At 40.6% G+C, this 16,396-nt stretch overlaps 1 protein-coding gene across 4 annotated transcripts in view; it reads left to right on the top strand.

Annotated features, from left to right (window-relative positions):
• MON2 (MON2 homolog, regulator of endosome-to-Golgi trafficking) overlaps nucleotides 1-3,167 on the top strand; it is a 66,715-nt gene extending 63,548 nt beyond the window's left edge. For all 4 annotated transcript variants that reach the window (XM_042468615.1, XM_042468612.1, XM_042468613.1 and 1 more), the window contains one exon: nucleotides 1,075-3,167. In XM_042468615.1, the coding sequence (XP_042324549.1) occupies nucleotides 1,075-1,238 (164 nt within the window). In that variant the 3' untranslated portion in view covers nucleotides 1,239-3,167. The remainder of the gene's footprint in view (nucleotides 1-1,074) is intronic.
• The last annotated feature ends 13,229 nt before the right edge of the window (nucleotides 3,168-16,396 follow it).

Here is a 16,396-nt window from a genome sequence, read left to right as displayed (position 1 = left end):
AATCCATCATAAATAAATGCTCTTGTGTTTGGTAACTGGGCAATTCGATGGGTGACAGTCTTCCACATCTCATCTGCAATTGAGGGAGAATTAGAGATTCAAAGCCAGAAATTCTGGATTTGTGGTAAATGGGGATAAATATCTCAACCCTCTGCATGTCCGTGGTTGCCAGAGGCGGCGGGGGGGGGGGGGGTTGGCAGGGCAAAATTAATTGCTGACCTCCTGGAATCTACACACTATTTAGCAGCCTCCCAGGTTGCAGAGCACTAAACAACCCTACGCCTCCACCACTACCAAATGCAGTTTTTGTAGAGTCCCTTAATTGTCTTGGAAAAGGCAGCTCAACCAACAGTAGGATTTGAAAGAGATTGCTGTGACAAATATCCATTCAAAATTGAGTTACTTTTTGAGAATATGAACAGTGATTTAGTTTCCACAAGGGGAAAGTGATAATATTAGGTCTTAATTCCCCACAGCTTCTGCCTCCCTCCTTTATCAGAACCATAGCACTGACTGGCAGTTCATAATCTAGTCACTGGAGACTTAATGGTGTTCTGTAATATAAGGTTTATGTGCATAGGTATGCAGTCTGAGCATAAGACAGGGATTCACAACCCTGAAGTTCACTTACCTCATTCGATTTCTCTGGAGACCTCAGTGTGATTCCACAGAGAGAAAATTAGAACTTAATTAGAACTTTTTAGGCACACTCCCAGAAATTTTTTTTTTCCATGCAAACTTCTGGCAGTCTTATTTGGAGTTGGGAAACCTAAGCCCTGATTGCCAAATGGCCTTTTCCTTCCAAAGATGCCCATGCATTGTGAAATATTTCTTAACAAAAGTCCAGTGATTGGCCACCCTGTCCATCAACCAAAAGCATTTCCTGCAGTCCTACTAATTTAATTAATCCTCTCCTGATCAAACCTGAATCTGGATATCAAATGATGTCCAAATTAATCTCCACATTTAGAGTACACATTATGAGGGTCTTTATTACCATAGAGAATAATCTGGGAGGAGATGATTAAAAAATGGAGCACAAGAAGATTGTATAATTTGTATATTTTGTTGCAGTTGATGCTAACACATGGGCACAAGTTATTGCTTTGTACCCAACATTGGTTGAATGTATCACCTGTTCATCTTCAGAGGTCTGTTCTGCACTCAAAGAGGCTTTAGTTCCTTTTAAGGACTTCATGCACCCACCAGCATCCAAGGTACAGAATGGAGAGTCCTGACCGAAAAGTTTTTAAAAACATTTTTGAGGGGAAAAATGCATCCATTAAAAGATTGTTTTGTTATGATGTGAGACACCTCTGAGGAAATCTCATGTGACTTATACTTGGCAAGCAGTGTGGGCCGCCTTTAAACTGTACTAACCAGAACTCTGTGATTCATATCACTTTAAGCTTGCATCTAAAACGTTTCTGGGTGAGCGGCAGTGCAAGCCTTTGACTGACTGAGTGGAATCCATTTTAAAGTACAGTACTTGCTACAGTAATTTGAAGTGGTGATTGAAAAGTGGGCTTATGTACAGCTTGTTGTGTGTGTATTAATGATGTAATTAAGAAGAAACTTTGATTCATCTGGATTTATTAAGCAGGTGTTTTGCACCAGTTTTTTCAAGTACAGACTTGTACTACAATTTTATGCAAGATGGTACTGTAACATTCCACATTATCCATAACCAGCCTTTGTAAACAAAGGGAAGATGTACTTGCGTGTATAATAAATCATATAGTTCTGTTAAAAAAGTTGCATTTATTATTTAAATTCTTTTTAAATATTGATACTGTTAAACGCTTGAAAATGTATTTATTATATGAATACTAAGTTGTATGCTTGCATTTTTACTTAATATTTGCCTTCTTTGTTGGCAGATATGCTCATTCATATCTGATCATGCAATTGATTCCCCCCCCCCTCCTTTTTGGCATATTTGAATGTATCTTACCTGTGGCCAATGAATAATAGTGCTACTAACAGGTCATATGAATAAAGATAGTGGCAAACAGTGTGTGAGCTGCCATTTTGAAATAAATAGGCAAAAAAATTGCTGTGTAGCACTCAAACACTACCATACCTCAGTTTGCTAAATAATTGTTTTATTGTCATCCCTTTTTGACGTTTTTCTTTTTTAAGCTATCCATTTGGAATGTATATGTAATTGTTTTGTTTTGACCCCAAATGGCATTGGTCACTGCTGTTGAATTACAACTAAAGCAAGATGATTTCATATATCAGCAATATTTTACTTGTATTTCATGCCATTCTTTGAATAATCTTAAGTGCTTTGTTTTGTAATGTCTTTTCAATCTGAAGAATAACTGTTCTACCCTTTGAGTATAATCTCTGTGTTAAAAAAACCCCAAGAAATGTATTTTTGAAGATAGTTTAGAGATACAGTAAACTGTCATGAAACACAATTGTTTGTTCCCTTTACTATATCATGTAGTGTCCTAGAATAGGTATTTCCTGTAAGACCTTTTTTAATTGCTGCAAAAATTGTCAAAGCTAAGCACACTATAATGATTTTATATTTAGACCTTGATAACACTGCAACATGTTGACCAGATGTATATTTCTTCATTTATGTTACCTTCTATGAGAGAGATCCTTGGTAAAATAGTAACTTACCAGGTAGATACCACATTTTACAGACTTACAACTAGCCATGGGGACAAAGTAAATATTATCACAAATATTGCACATTTCATTAGCTACTCTAATGTGACACAGATGGGTTGTTTTCTTCTCTTTTTCTCAAAGCCTCCATGACAACAATGACTGTTTGTTGTGTTTTGTTGACCTGCACTTTTTGCCTATTGAGACAATATCTAAAAGGCAAAGATGTATACAGAAAATCTATTAAAATTAGATTTTTATTTCTATAAGCCTTTATTTAAAATGTTATTTTTATAAGAATAATAATAATTACTTGTAGCTACTCTTTCTTATACTCACCCATGTAATTTCATTCAGGACAGCTAACTGGAGACGGTTCTCCAAAGGTAACATAAGGAAATGCTCAGATGTATATGGGACAAGATATTTTATGTTCTCTTATCCCAAACAGTGATAAGGAGTTAAAGATAAACACCAACATTTTGTATTGGGCTGAAGAAGAAGTGGAAGACATGTAACTAATAAAGCAAAGCTTCTTACGATCTTATCAGCCAGTCCCAATTAGTAGCTTAGCAGCTTTGTTCAGGCTCCTGGAAGGTTCCAAACCATTTTCAAAAGTATCCTCACAGTGCGCTACAGTAATCTAACAGCAAGATAGAAAGTACCTCTGTATGGTATGGTCAGAACTGATATATCAGCCTAAGTTGATAAAAGGAGTTGTTTGCCATCAAGGCATCCCGTTCTTCAAGTGATAGTGATGGATTCATGACCACCCCCAAACTACAAACTTGTTTCTTCAGAAGGAGTGTGGTCTCCTCCAGCATAGTCTTGAGTCAGCTGGGCAAAGAAACCACTCCACTAACAGTACTTCTACTTGTCTGTATTCCAGCCTTCATATGGTCTGACAACTCAGGCACCAATTCATGACCTCCACTACCACAGTTGAATGACAAGAAACAGAGAAGCAGAGTTGGGGGTCATTTGTACATTTAAAACATCTTAGTCAAAATTTCTGATAACCTCCCTCAGTGGATTCAAATAGATTTTTAAATAGCTTGTTGCTGTTGTTGTGTGCCTTCAAATCATTTCCGACTTATGGTGATCCTACAGTATACCTATCATGGTGTTTTCTTGGCAAAAGTTTTTCAGAGGGGGTTTGCTTTTACCTTCCTCTGATGCTGAGAGAATGTGACTTGGCCAAGGTTACCCAATGGGTTTCCATTTATGAACTTGGATTCGAACCCTAATCTCCAGAGTTATAGTTTAAAACTCAGACCACTACACCATGCTGATTCTCTTTTAAATAACATAGAGGATAAAATCAAGTGCTGTGGAATCCCATTACTAAAATTACCACAAAACAGAGCAGTAAACCCCCCCACACACACACACCACCTAGAATGGCTACTCAAGGTGGAACAACAATCGTAGAACAAGCCTCCCAACTAAATATCCCATAGTCCAGTGATAGCGAACCTATGGCACACGTGCCAGAGGTGGCACTCAGAGCCCTCTCTGTGGGCACATACACCATCACCTTAGCACAGAGTTTGCCAGAGTTTGTTACTACAAAGCCAGTGCGACATGGCACTTTGCAATAAATAAGTGGTTTGGGGGTTGCAGTTTGGGCACTCAGCCTCTAAAAGGTTCATCATCACTGCCATAGTCAGTTGTATCAGAATGAACTGAAGTCCAAGAGAACTAACTCCCAGTCCTTTCTGTACACCATTGGCTGTCAATCAATAGAAGTTTCCAGAAAAGAAAGAAACAGTTATAGTCAGTGGGCACAAATATGGTGCCAGTCTTTCAGTCCTGTAGGGTTTCAGTTTCATGGGTTGTATTCCTGTGGTGCATGAAGCCAAATGCAAATGGGTGGGATCAACAATAATAGCATGATTTTCTTTAAACTTCTTACTGCTTAGGGGAAAAGTTGGGAGACAACCAAGTGATGGTGTCATGAAGTTTCCAAGTCTTGAAGGCCTGCCTGAGTCTCCAGTTAAACCAGCTCTGCCCAAGGTAGCAAGCTCTGGGCACTGGGTGACATTACAAAATTGGGAGTGAAATGAACACGGGCTAGAGCCCATTGGATAGCCTACTCCAGTGGTGGCAGCAAAGAAATAATTTTTCTATCACCATTGCATTTCCACAGTGTTGTCCTCCAGTGCTCTCTTAAGTGGTCAGGGGCCGTTTGTATGTTCTGCCCCACAGGAGCATCAGGTAGATCACTTGGTAGCCCACTGTGAAGAGTTTGCATGACACATGGCAGAGAGAATTGCTATGATCTGCACCAACATGGATGCTGTTGTTGATAGAGGTCTGGTGAATATAATCTTGGCTCCTGCTTGTCCCAGGTTAATTGATATGTTCAGCCTGAGGATGTGGACAGGATCTTTGGAGAGGCTAGAGCCACCACATGTGCACTAGACCCTTGCCCTTCTTGGCTTGTAAAAAGCAGTTGGGGGAGGAGGGACTGGCTGAGTGGGTTAGGCTGAGTCCTATGTTGTCTATAAGAAGCTGTAGTGAAGCCTTGGCTAAAAAAATCCTCCTTGAACCTGCCTACACTGGATAACTACTGGCCAGTCTCCAGTATTCCTCTTCTGGGCAAAGTTCTGGAGTGTGTTGTGGCCTCCCAGCTCTGATTGTTTGTATGAAACAGATTGCTGAGATCCATTTCAATCTGGCTTCAGACCTAGCTATGTGATAGAAACAGCTTTAGTTGCCTTGGTGGAGGACCTATGCAGGAAATTGGATGGGGGAAGTGTGTCCCTGTTCATTCTTCTGGATCTTTTAGCAGCTTTCACTACCGTCAACCATTATATCCTTTTGAGCCACCTTTCTGTGATTGGACTTGGAGGCACTTGTTCTGCAGTGGTTCCAGCCTGTCTTGGAGGGATGCTGGGGGATTCCTGTTCGACCTCATGGCCCAGACAAGATAGAGGTGCTCCTGGTCAGTCACAAGGCAAATCAAGGAATAGGCATTCCACCTGCAGCGGATGTGGCTTCTCTCTCTCTCTCTCTCTCTCTGCTATTCCATTTTAGCTGCTCTGGCTGCCTCCAGTTACATTCTGGGTTTGTAATTCAGTGAAGTCTAAGAGCTCTCTGGCTGAGAATTCTAAATGCTCCCTCCCTAAACTGCAAATCCCAGAATGCAACAGGAGGCACCCATAGCTGTTAAAAGTGGAATAGCAACACTATAGGAGTGTAGTGCGGTAATTTCCTAAATGCCCAGGTGTCAGTGGTGGCCAGGAGTGTGTTTGAACAGCTAAAACTGTTGTGCCAGCTGTGCTTGTTCCTTGGGATGTCAGATCTGGCTACAGTGACACGTGCCTTAATCATATCCCATTTGGATTACAGTAATGCATTCTACATAGTACTGCCTTTGAAAACTATGCAGAGATTTCAGCAGATCCAAAATTATGCAGCCAGGTTGCTGACTGGGAAAGGTTACAGGCAATACATAACCCCCTTGCAGAAACAGTTCCCAACGGCCGCCATTTTGTTTCTCAACAGAATTCAAAATGCTGATTTTTGCCTTAAAAGCCCTACATGTCTTTAATCCAGGCTATTTGAAAAACTGTATCACCCTACATATGCCTGCCCATGCTCTAAGATCTGCAGGGGAAGGCTTTCCTTTGGTCCCACCATTATTCCTGGCACACCTGGTGAGGACACGACAGCAAGCCTTATTGCGTGCTTCTCCCAAGTTGTGATATTCCCTTCATCAGGAGACCCAATTGGCAATAAAGATTGTTGTCTTTCCACTGGCAGGTAAAGACCTTTTCATTTAAGGAGGCTTTTCATGATGACAGTTGTTTTTAACAGGGAGAGAATGTAGTGATTTTATTAGGGAGGAGTGTGGTATTTTTATTATGTTTCAAATGTCTTTTTGATGCTGTTTTAACTTTTTTTTAAAAAAAAAAGTCAAAGTTAATTTAATAGTATGTTGATTTTTGTATTAAGAGCTGTTTTTTAAAAACATACTGTGTTTTTAAGGTGTCGCACTCTGCTCTTGGTCCTGTACTGAGAGAAAGGTGGGGTATAAATTTTTAAAAATTAATTAATTAAAAATTCAGGGAGCCATAATAAACTTCAAGGCCTGCCACTCCCCATTTATGTTAGTGTGTTAATGTTCATTTTGTTAAAAATGCCACCTTTTACTCAATGTAATTTTGCATATTCTTAGCTAAGTAGGAGAGACGCTAAGAAACTTTTAGTGAGCTGCCAAGATGCATATCAGGACACCAGCAAGAGCACCCCATGCCTGATGCGCATCAAAATGTATTCAGATCGGTGCCCGGTGAGCAGCGGTCCCACTGCACAACAGTCACTTTGACGGCTGTTCTACATAGTAATGTAACAGCAGCTCTCTACTGGATACGGATGTTATGAAATTGCCTACAGTACTTCTATTCCTGCATACATAACTCCAGTTACGAAGAAGCAACATCCATAAAGGATTCTGGCTTTCAGTTTTACATTATGGGCTTTCCCGTTGTCAGTTGAATATTTATGTAATTGAAGCTTCACTTTCAGAAATTCCGCATCTGTTCAAGCAAATGGATGACTCCAGGATTGAGGTCTAACACTGTCAATGAAAGCCATCCAGTTACAAAGTAGTGAGCAGTAGTAAATGGCATTTTGAAATCAAGACATGATCCTCAGGACTGGCTGCTCAAGTATTCAAAGTGTTGATTATTGCCTTTAAAGCCCTGTACAGTTTGAGCCTAGTGAAAACATTGTCCCACATGAGTCTTTTATGTAACACCTTATGAAGATAAAATAGAGAGAACATCTGTGTACACTAGATTAAATTTATTAAAGAAAAGGCAGCATATAAATTATGGGAGGCAGTGTGGCATAGTGATTTGGACAGTGGACTATGACTTTGAAGAACAGGATTCGAATCATGACTCAGCCATGGAAATCCACTGGATGACCTTGGGCAAGTCATTCTCTCTCAGCCTCAGAGGAAGGCAAAGGCAAACCCCCTCAATCAAACCTTGACAACAAAACGCCATGATAAACTGGAAATGACTTGATGACACACAGCAACAGCAAGTGTAACTAATAAGGTAAATGAGCTAGGCCTATTACTATTGCTGTTAGAAAAAGAGCTAGCAAACAGGGTGTTATTGGTGCTAACACTAATATAATGACTATGGTTAGTAGCTAGGCTTCTATCTTGTGATTTAAGCTTAGACCCTTTCCATACATTTGATTTAAATCATTTTTAAAAACTATAACACAAATTATAATAAATGGTTTTTGGTTGTGCAATTGTAAATCACCTCAAATGTCTTTTCCCCTTGTTTTGCATAGGATGGAAAATATGAAAAAGAGCAGACATCCATTAAATTTCGGTTTGATTTAATTTGTTCCAGGCTCTATAGATGAGTTGCAACAGAGTCATTTTACAGAGGACAACTGAAGGGCTGCTCAGTCCAAGCCTTTTAAAGATTTTTTAAAAACAAAAATCATAAGAAGAGGAAACAAGAGTCATGGGACATCCTAGAAACAAGCACATTTATTATTGCGAGACTTTATTTCTTTATAAATTATTATAATCTTAAGGGAAAGAAGTGACCTCAAAGATGCCCACCAACTGTTAGTAAATACAGAGGAATCTAATCAAGTACAGGTTATTTGCTTCCAGTCTGCCTGCCCCAAGATAGTATGTTTCTGTTTCAAATACTGTAAGTATTTTAACCCAACTTACCTGCCCACAGAAGTGGAATTCAAGTTTCCTTACACAAAAAACAAACAAACATATATGTAGGTAAAGTATACAGTTGATTGATGTTAACATGTAAACAAGCTACAGAATTAATAATTTAACAGCTATTTAAAACATAGCCATTGAAACTACCACAACACCATTGAAAGCTCTGTCAGTAGGAACTGTTCCCGGCAATTACAGTAATTATATGTACATTTCTATTGTATATCTAGCTTGTTCAATTTTTTTGCACATATGCCTTTTTCTGGACGATGTGTTAAGTGACGGTGATCCTGTGTCTATTTGTTCGGAAATCTCCCTGTTCAATGAGGTTTACGCTGCAAAAATAATGCAATTTGACATCACTTTAAGTGCTGCAGTTCTGTACTATGGGAATCCTAGGCTCTGTAGTTTTTCCATGATCTACTTCAGCCTTCTCTGCCAAAGAGGGCTGATGCCCCATGGCAGTTAAAGTGGTTTCAAACTGCATTATTCTACAGTATGGATGCACCCTCTTTGTTACACTGCTTCCTAGGCCATGAGAAAAAAACACAGCTAAAGCAGCAGTTGGCAAATCTAGCTCTGTTCATGAAAAAAAAAGAGAGCCAGCCTGGTGTAGTGGTTTGAGCATTGGGTTTGAATCCTGGTTCAGCCATGGAAACCAGGGTGACCTTGGGCAAGTCACACTATCTCAGCCTCGGAGAATGGCAATGACATCCCCCCCACCCCAAAAAATGTCTGCCAAGAAATCCTCATGATTAGTTTTTTGGTGGGTTTTTCAGGCTATGTGGCCATGTTCTATAGGAGTTTATTCCTGATGTTTCGCCAGCATCTGTGACTGGCATCTTCAGAAAATGTTTGCCTACAAAAAACTATGGATGCTGGGCATGAAAGCCTTCCACTTCAAATCCTCATGATTTTTTTTGGTGGCTCAAGTCCCATTAAATACAATGGTGTAGTGAAATGGTGTCCCTTATATAAAATGGAGAAAATGTCTGACTATACATAGGACCAAAGTCAAATCTGTCCAAATCGCTCCATATGTGTTTGAACCCATGCGAACAAGGTGCATATACGATAAGACAGAAATGTAAACACAATTCAGGCTGACCAGTTGTCCTAACCACAAAGGAGGACATGGCATCACAAAATGTAGGACATTCAGGAAATATGTTAGAAGATAAATCACCGATATAAATGTAAATCCATGCTTCTTAGATATAGCAGTGTTACTCTGTAGATTCAGTACGTAGAAAGATCTCGTAGCTCCTTTAAGACTAACTGAAAGAAGGCAACATGAGCTTTCATAGACTTCAGTCTACTTCCTCAGATGCATTTGGATATAATGATGATGTAGAGAGGTCTTGTAACACCTTTGAGACTGAAAGAAAGAAATTGGAGCATGAGCTTTCGTAGATTTCAGTCTACTTCCCCAGATACATTTGGATATAATAATAATAATATAGAGAGGCCATGTTACATCTTTGAAACTAACTGAAAGAAAGAGGTTGGCAGCATGACCTTTCATAGACTCCAGTCTGCTTCCTCAGATGCATTTGGATATAATAATAATAATAATAATGTAGAGATCTTGTCCTTTGAGACTGACTGGAAGAAATTGGAGCATGAGCTTTCCTAGACTGCAGTCTACTTCCTCTTAATGCATCTGAGGAAGTACAGTACTGAAGTCTAGGAAAGCTCATGCTGCCAATGTCTTTCAGTCAGTCTCCAAGGTGCTACAAGACCTCTCTCAAAATGGGAGGACGTTTTGAAATTCCTCCAGGGCATCTGGCCACCTTGTATATAATTACTATTGAGAATGCCCTGGACTACATTTCCCAGAATCCATTCGCACCTTCTTCGATGCCCCACACCCTTTTAAAGTATTCTTCCCGCCTATTTCCCCCCCCTTTTTTAAATGGTGGATGAAAGGCCGTTATTGAAGCCAAGGAAGCTCAGGGCCAATCCTAACAAGCAACTAAGAACTTAGAGGACCAGAGACCCTGTCTGCCCCGCCCCCTATTTTTTTTCCCTTCTGGCACAAAATGGCGCCTATGGCGTGGTCACGTGGCTAAAGCGCGAGCCCTTCCTCTTCTTCCTCCCCTTCGGCATCTCTATGGTTTAGCTCCAGACGAGCGAGTACTTTTCTCATCACTCCTGAAGGAGGGAAGAAACCATTGCGATGGCGGCGGGGGGAGGGGCGAGAAAAGAAAAGGCGGGAGGGCGAGCGAGCGAGCCAGGCCTTCTTCTTCTCTCTTCCCTCCCCCCGGCATCTCTATGGTTCAGCTCGAGTTTCCAATCCCTCTTGAAGGAAGGAAGAAACCATTGCGAAGACGGTGGGGGGGGCGAGCCCTTTCTCTTCTCCCTCCTCTCCCCCCGGCATGAATATGGTTCAGCTCCTGAAAGAAGGAAGAAACCATTGCGAAGGCAGCGGGGGGAGGCTCCTTCCTTCCTCGCAAGAAACGAAAGGGCTGAGGAGGAGGAGGAAGGCCGTCGAGGGAGCTTTTCTCCCTCGCGCTCTCTGTGGCCCCGCGGAGGAAGAACATGGGAAGACGACGATGGCGGCCATTCCCGGAGGAGGCATCCACCTAGGCGCCGTCTCCCCTCCTCCTCCTTCCTTCCTTCCCTCTCTTCGGGCTTCGAGGGTTCCTCCTCCTCTGCAGCGCCTCGGAGGGAGAAGGGAGCGCGTCGCCTGCCTCCGCCGCGGGTCACGCCAGGGAGAAGAAAGGGCGGGCGGGCGGGTTTCTTTCTTAGGGAGCCCGGCCGATGCCTCCCTGCAGATAAAGGAGATTCCTTCCGAGGAGCCCGAACCCCTTCTTCTGAGGCCCTTTTGGCTGAGGAGCCCCGTCTGCCTCCACCTCACAGCCCCCTTTTCATTGCTTTGAGGGGCCAAGAGGGTTTCCCCTCACAAACCCCCTTTTCTAAGGGTCCTTTTGGCTGAGGGGCCAAGTGTGTCTTTCCTCACGACCCTCTTTTTGTTGTTTTGAGGAACCAAGCCCCTTCTTCTAAGGGTCCTTTTCGTGAGGAGTTGTGTGTTTCCCCCTATTTGGTTGTTTTGTGGAACCAACCCCCTTTTTCTAGACGCCCCGTGTGCCCCCCTCCCCCAAAGCCTCCCCCCCTTGTTTTCCCCAGCCAGACCCCTTCTTCTAAGGGTCCTTTTGATGGAAGGTTCAAGAGGGTTTCCCCCTCACAACCCCCTTTTTGTTGTTTTGAGGAACCAAGCCCCTTCTTCTAAGAGTCCCTTTGGCTGAGGGGCCAAATGTGTCTTGCCCTCACAACCCTCTTTTATTACTTTGAGGAGCCAAACCCCTTTTTCTAAGGGCCCTTTTGGCTGAGGGGCCAATTATGTCTCCCCTCACAGCCCTCTTTTTAGTTGTTTTGAGGAACCAAACCTCTTCTAAAGGCCCTTTTGGCTGAGGATGCCAAGTGTGTCTCCCCCCCCTCTTTTCTTTCTTTAAGTAACCAAACCCCTTCTTCTAAGGGCCCTTTTGGCCGGGGACCAACCCCCTTCTGCATCTCCTTCTGGTTGAGGGGGTGAACCCCCTTGTTGTGTTTTCTTCCTAATGCCTTTCCCTTGCAGGATGATGGGTCTGGGGCGCGCCCTGGCCCTGGCTGAGGTAGTAGTTTGTGCTGTTGGTCGGGTTGTGACATTGCCCGCTGTGGAGATAACTGCGCAAGCTACTGCCTTGCTAGTGCTGGTGATGATCAGCTGCCTTCCAGGAAGAGACCCTCTGCTTCCTATGGGATTTTACACGCCGGAATAAAAATGGGGGGACGGTGGTGGAGGAGCCAGGCAAGCCTTGGTTACTTACTCTCAGGGTGTCCTTTTTTTCTCAGGCGTCTTGTGGAAGGATGGCGTTTATTTAGGAAGAGTTTCTGCCTGGATTTTTACTAAGATGGTCTCTCTTTGCTGATTTTGTAACTGAGGGAATGTGTGTTGTGTGGGTTTTTGCATGCTCTCTTTCTGAGCCTCAGTCTGACCAAGGCTGCTTTCTTTCAGATCGTTTCATAAAACTGCTGCGCCTTGATTGACATCGCTGGGCCTTTGTCCAAAGCTAGTGTTTGGTTGTACTGTATCTTTTCCCTTAGCATCTCACAGGACACACACATTCAAGGGTAGCTGTGTTGGCCGTGTAGCAAAGTACAATAACACCCCAAATCTACAAAACAATACCTTTAATGGACAAAATGGACAATGTTTTGGGGCGTTGGAGGAACCAGGCAAGTCACTTATGCTCAGGGTGCCCTGTTTTCTCAGGCTGGTTGTGAAGAGAGAGCATTGATTTAGGAAGCCAGACTTCAACGGTTTCCGTCTTGAAGCACCTGGGTTAGTCTCTCAGCAAATGTCCCATATTATTATTATTATTATTATTATAGGACATATATGTTGTGTAGGTTTTGCACGCTCAGTTTCTGAGTGGCAGGCTGAACAATGCTGATTTATTTATTTATCGCTATTTATTTCAAGGATTTATATCCTGGGATTCAAGGCAGGTGATGGTAATTTAAAAAGACAGAACTAAAACACTGATAACAGAAGCTTTAAACAAATAACTAAATTTTACCACCGTTAAGACATTAAGTTTGATTTCAGATTCGTTTCATAAAACTGCTGCATGTTGACATCACTGGTCTTTTGTACAAAGCCAGTATTTGATTGTATACCTTTGCCTGAGCATTGGATAGCATCTCACAGGACGCACATATCCAGGGGTAGCTGTGATGGCTATGTAGCAAAGTACAGTAACACCCAAAATCCACGAAACAGTGATACCTCTATTGAGTCACCCAAAATTTGTTTGGCCCAACCTTAGGGTCACTTTAAGTCTGAAAAGCCTTGAAGGCACACAACAGCAAACAACGATCAAAATATCACTGTTTTTGTCGATTTGGGATCTTATTGTCACACAGGACAGATGTCAAATCTTCAGCTGAACATCAATGTATTTGTGATTAGGTTTTGATACACCTTACCATGAGGCAAGTGGATTGGGTTTGTGTTGTTTAACATAGTGATTGCCATTGACATTTTGGGTTTAGTTTTAATAAATGTTAAGTACCTTTGTGTACTGTGTTTCTTTAAGCTGTTCTGCTGCATGTAAGGAGTACCTTTGTTAAATACTTAAATCCTGTAAAGCTTTCTTCCTAGTCAGAGGTGCTATGAATTAGTGTGTAGTTTTTAATAGAATAAAATTATATTTCACTTGTATTAACTGGTGTGTCTAACATTTAATGAAATCCTGTATCTCTGTACAGTACTGTAGTGCAAAAGCATGGGATAGAATAATAAAAAGGATATTAAAACTACGTATAACAAAACTCTATTTAAGCCACAAAATAAAAATACCTTACGAAGAATATATCTTGTTTGTTTGGAGGAAGATTCCACCTTTTAGGGACCTAGAGCTTTAAAACTTTCTGGTTTTCAGTTAATCTGTAAAAAGTAAAAGAAGCTGTGTGTGTTGTGTGTGTCCCAGATCTCTTAAAGAGTTTCAGTATGGTTACTGTTTCATGCAAGACAGGATGGAAATTCCAGAACTGAAATGATCAGCTCTTGTTGTACTATAGAAGTTGTCATTTGTTAACCTGCAACTTGCTTTGCACAAAATAAACATATTAAGTGATGGATTAGAAGGCAATAAGTTGTCTTTTTTGTGAAACTTACTGGGGATGTTGTTTAAACAGCTGCCTTGCATATATTTGAAATTCATTGTTGGATTATCATAATAAAATTATAAAATCATAATATTGCTTGGGCGTTAAAAATAGTAGGACTAGTTAACTTTAAAAGCTGTCTAATTAAGCTCATGTTTCAAATTTAGAGTCCTGGTGCCTTAAATTTATGAACTGCAGGATGATACCTTTAAAGAAGATGTAATGGAAAAGGATATTGGAACACAATTGTAGCAGATTTTACTGGAGTCTGATCCTAATAAATAATCAGCATTAGAGCAACTCAAACAGTTGTGGAAGGAGAAAGATGTGGGATAACTGTGTTTCCTAACATGCATAGGGTTTGTCTTTTGTAGAACATGTATTCAGAATTATAATGTATAATTAATATTGAAGCTTTCTAAAACTAATGTTAGAATATTGGAATGTATCAGTTTAAACACTTGGAAGTTTTGTTTTGTTTTTCACAGATGAACAAAGAATCTGCACAGAGTTTCTCAAACAAGTTCAATTTAACTTAAGACATCCTAACTTTTTTTTATTGAAAGAAATTCAATGTTTGTGTTTCATTAGTAGTTCATTCAGTTTAGCTCAATTGTTGGTGACCACACTAAAGAATAACATTGGATCTCTTCAATATGTATAATTCTTTTGCAGTGCAGAATGATGGTTGGGACAAAATTGTCTAAAAGCAGAATATAAATTAGATGAGGAAGGCAACTACTGCATGCATAAAATAAGTACTAAGTGTAATTTTTTCTCCTGGGCGACTTCCATGGCTCAGAAGGCTGTGGGTCTGGTTTTATAATTCACAAAGCAATAAACGATTATTTTAAATTATCAAAGTGTTGTACACTCTCCAGCAGAGTGCCTTTTCTGTCATTCCCAACTTACCACTTACAGGTTGATTCTACTTTATTCAGACTAGTGCCCCTAATTCTCATCCTTCATATGACATAGTCCTTTACTTTTTCATTTGTCCCCTCTCACTATATGTAAGACAGTATTCTTAAAATGTAATCCTCCCGGTAAATGTGCAGCAAGCATTAATTTTTAAAAGTTATAAGATCTGGCATAAGTTATGCATAGCAAGACAGCAGAGCTCATGAAACAATGAGAAAGAATCCCATAATAATTAAATGGATACAAATAGAACTTTCCTTAAAAGAAGTCAGTTAATTCTTTTAATTCCTATGAATTTTGTATATAAATATTTTTTCCAACAAATAAAAGGAATGTAAATAGATATAGTGTTCAGTACATCTTAGCAATTGTGCTTCATTGCAATCTGTAAATGGATACTTCTTTGATAGTGAAGTCAGTATTACACTGACTTTATTGAAGCAGAAATTATGGCTTGAATCCAATAACTGGGAAACAGAAAATACATTACCTTGTGCAAGAGTTCATGGACTAGGATTTACAACACCATACAGTGCCACAGTAGATTTATATGAGAGACAAGGTGAATAAGGCAAGTTCATGCTGTAATATAAAAGCTACTGAGCTATAGAAAAGGTTTCAGGGAATATTTCTACACAGAAGATCTCTGGTTTTGAGAACCTCTTACATAGTTGGACAAAAGACAAAAAAACCATTCTGTTGGTGGAAGGAGGCTTTGAATCCAAGGTATTATTTATATTTCCTTCTAGCTATTCATATAGAAATGATATATACATTGTACAATATTGAAAAGGGAGTAAATTAATATGGTAATTAGACTGGTTTACAAGTGAGCAGTCACTAAACGCAGGTGTCTAGAACATTTTGGGCAATGATTGTATTAAAGTTTTACTGGTATTAAAATGTTTGCTTAACTTTAACTTTTTTTCTCTCCTGTTATTCCAAATGTTCACAGTAATGTATTTAACTGGAATATATAGATGGATTAAGCTATTGCAGCCCTGAATGCAAGTCCTGTAAAAAAAAAATCAAGTTAAGATTGGATCTAAAATAGTGATTCCCTCTGCTCTCAAAAATATGAAGAGAATATTTATGGAAATATGTACAGTTGCTCCTCTGTTCCAGACCCCCCCCCCCCCAAAAAAAACGGAAACTCACATATATTCAAGCCCCATTGCCTTGAATGGCCGTGCACCATTTTAGCCAATGGGACTCACCCCTCCTTGAATAATTGAGACCGTGGACTTCAAGTCAGCGAAAACAGAGGGGCAACTGTACTTTGGAATCACTGTCCAAAGCTACAGGAGCTTTTTGACAAATGTACAAATAAAGGTAGATTAATGTGAATAAATGCTCAGTACAGAAGTTTCGATCAGGACCATGGTGAAAACCTCCCACAGGGCCTCCTGGCTGCTGTCCTGTTGCTCTCCCCAATAATATGCACACACATCTACCTATCTGCCTTCATCTTGCCATGGA

The sequence above is a fragment of the Sceloporus undulatus genome, chromosome 5 (assembly GCF_019175285.1).
Source record: "Sceloporus undulatus isolate JIND9_A2432 ecotype Alabama chromosome 5, SceUnd_v1.1, whole genome shotgun sequence".
NCBI lineage: Eukaryota > Metazoa > Chordata > Lepidosauria > Squamata > Phrynosomatidae > Sceloporus > Sceloporus undulatus.
Note: the sequence above shows the minus strand (reverse complement) of the source record. Positions and strands in the feature narration are given on the sequence as shown.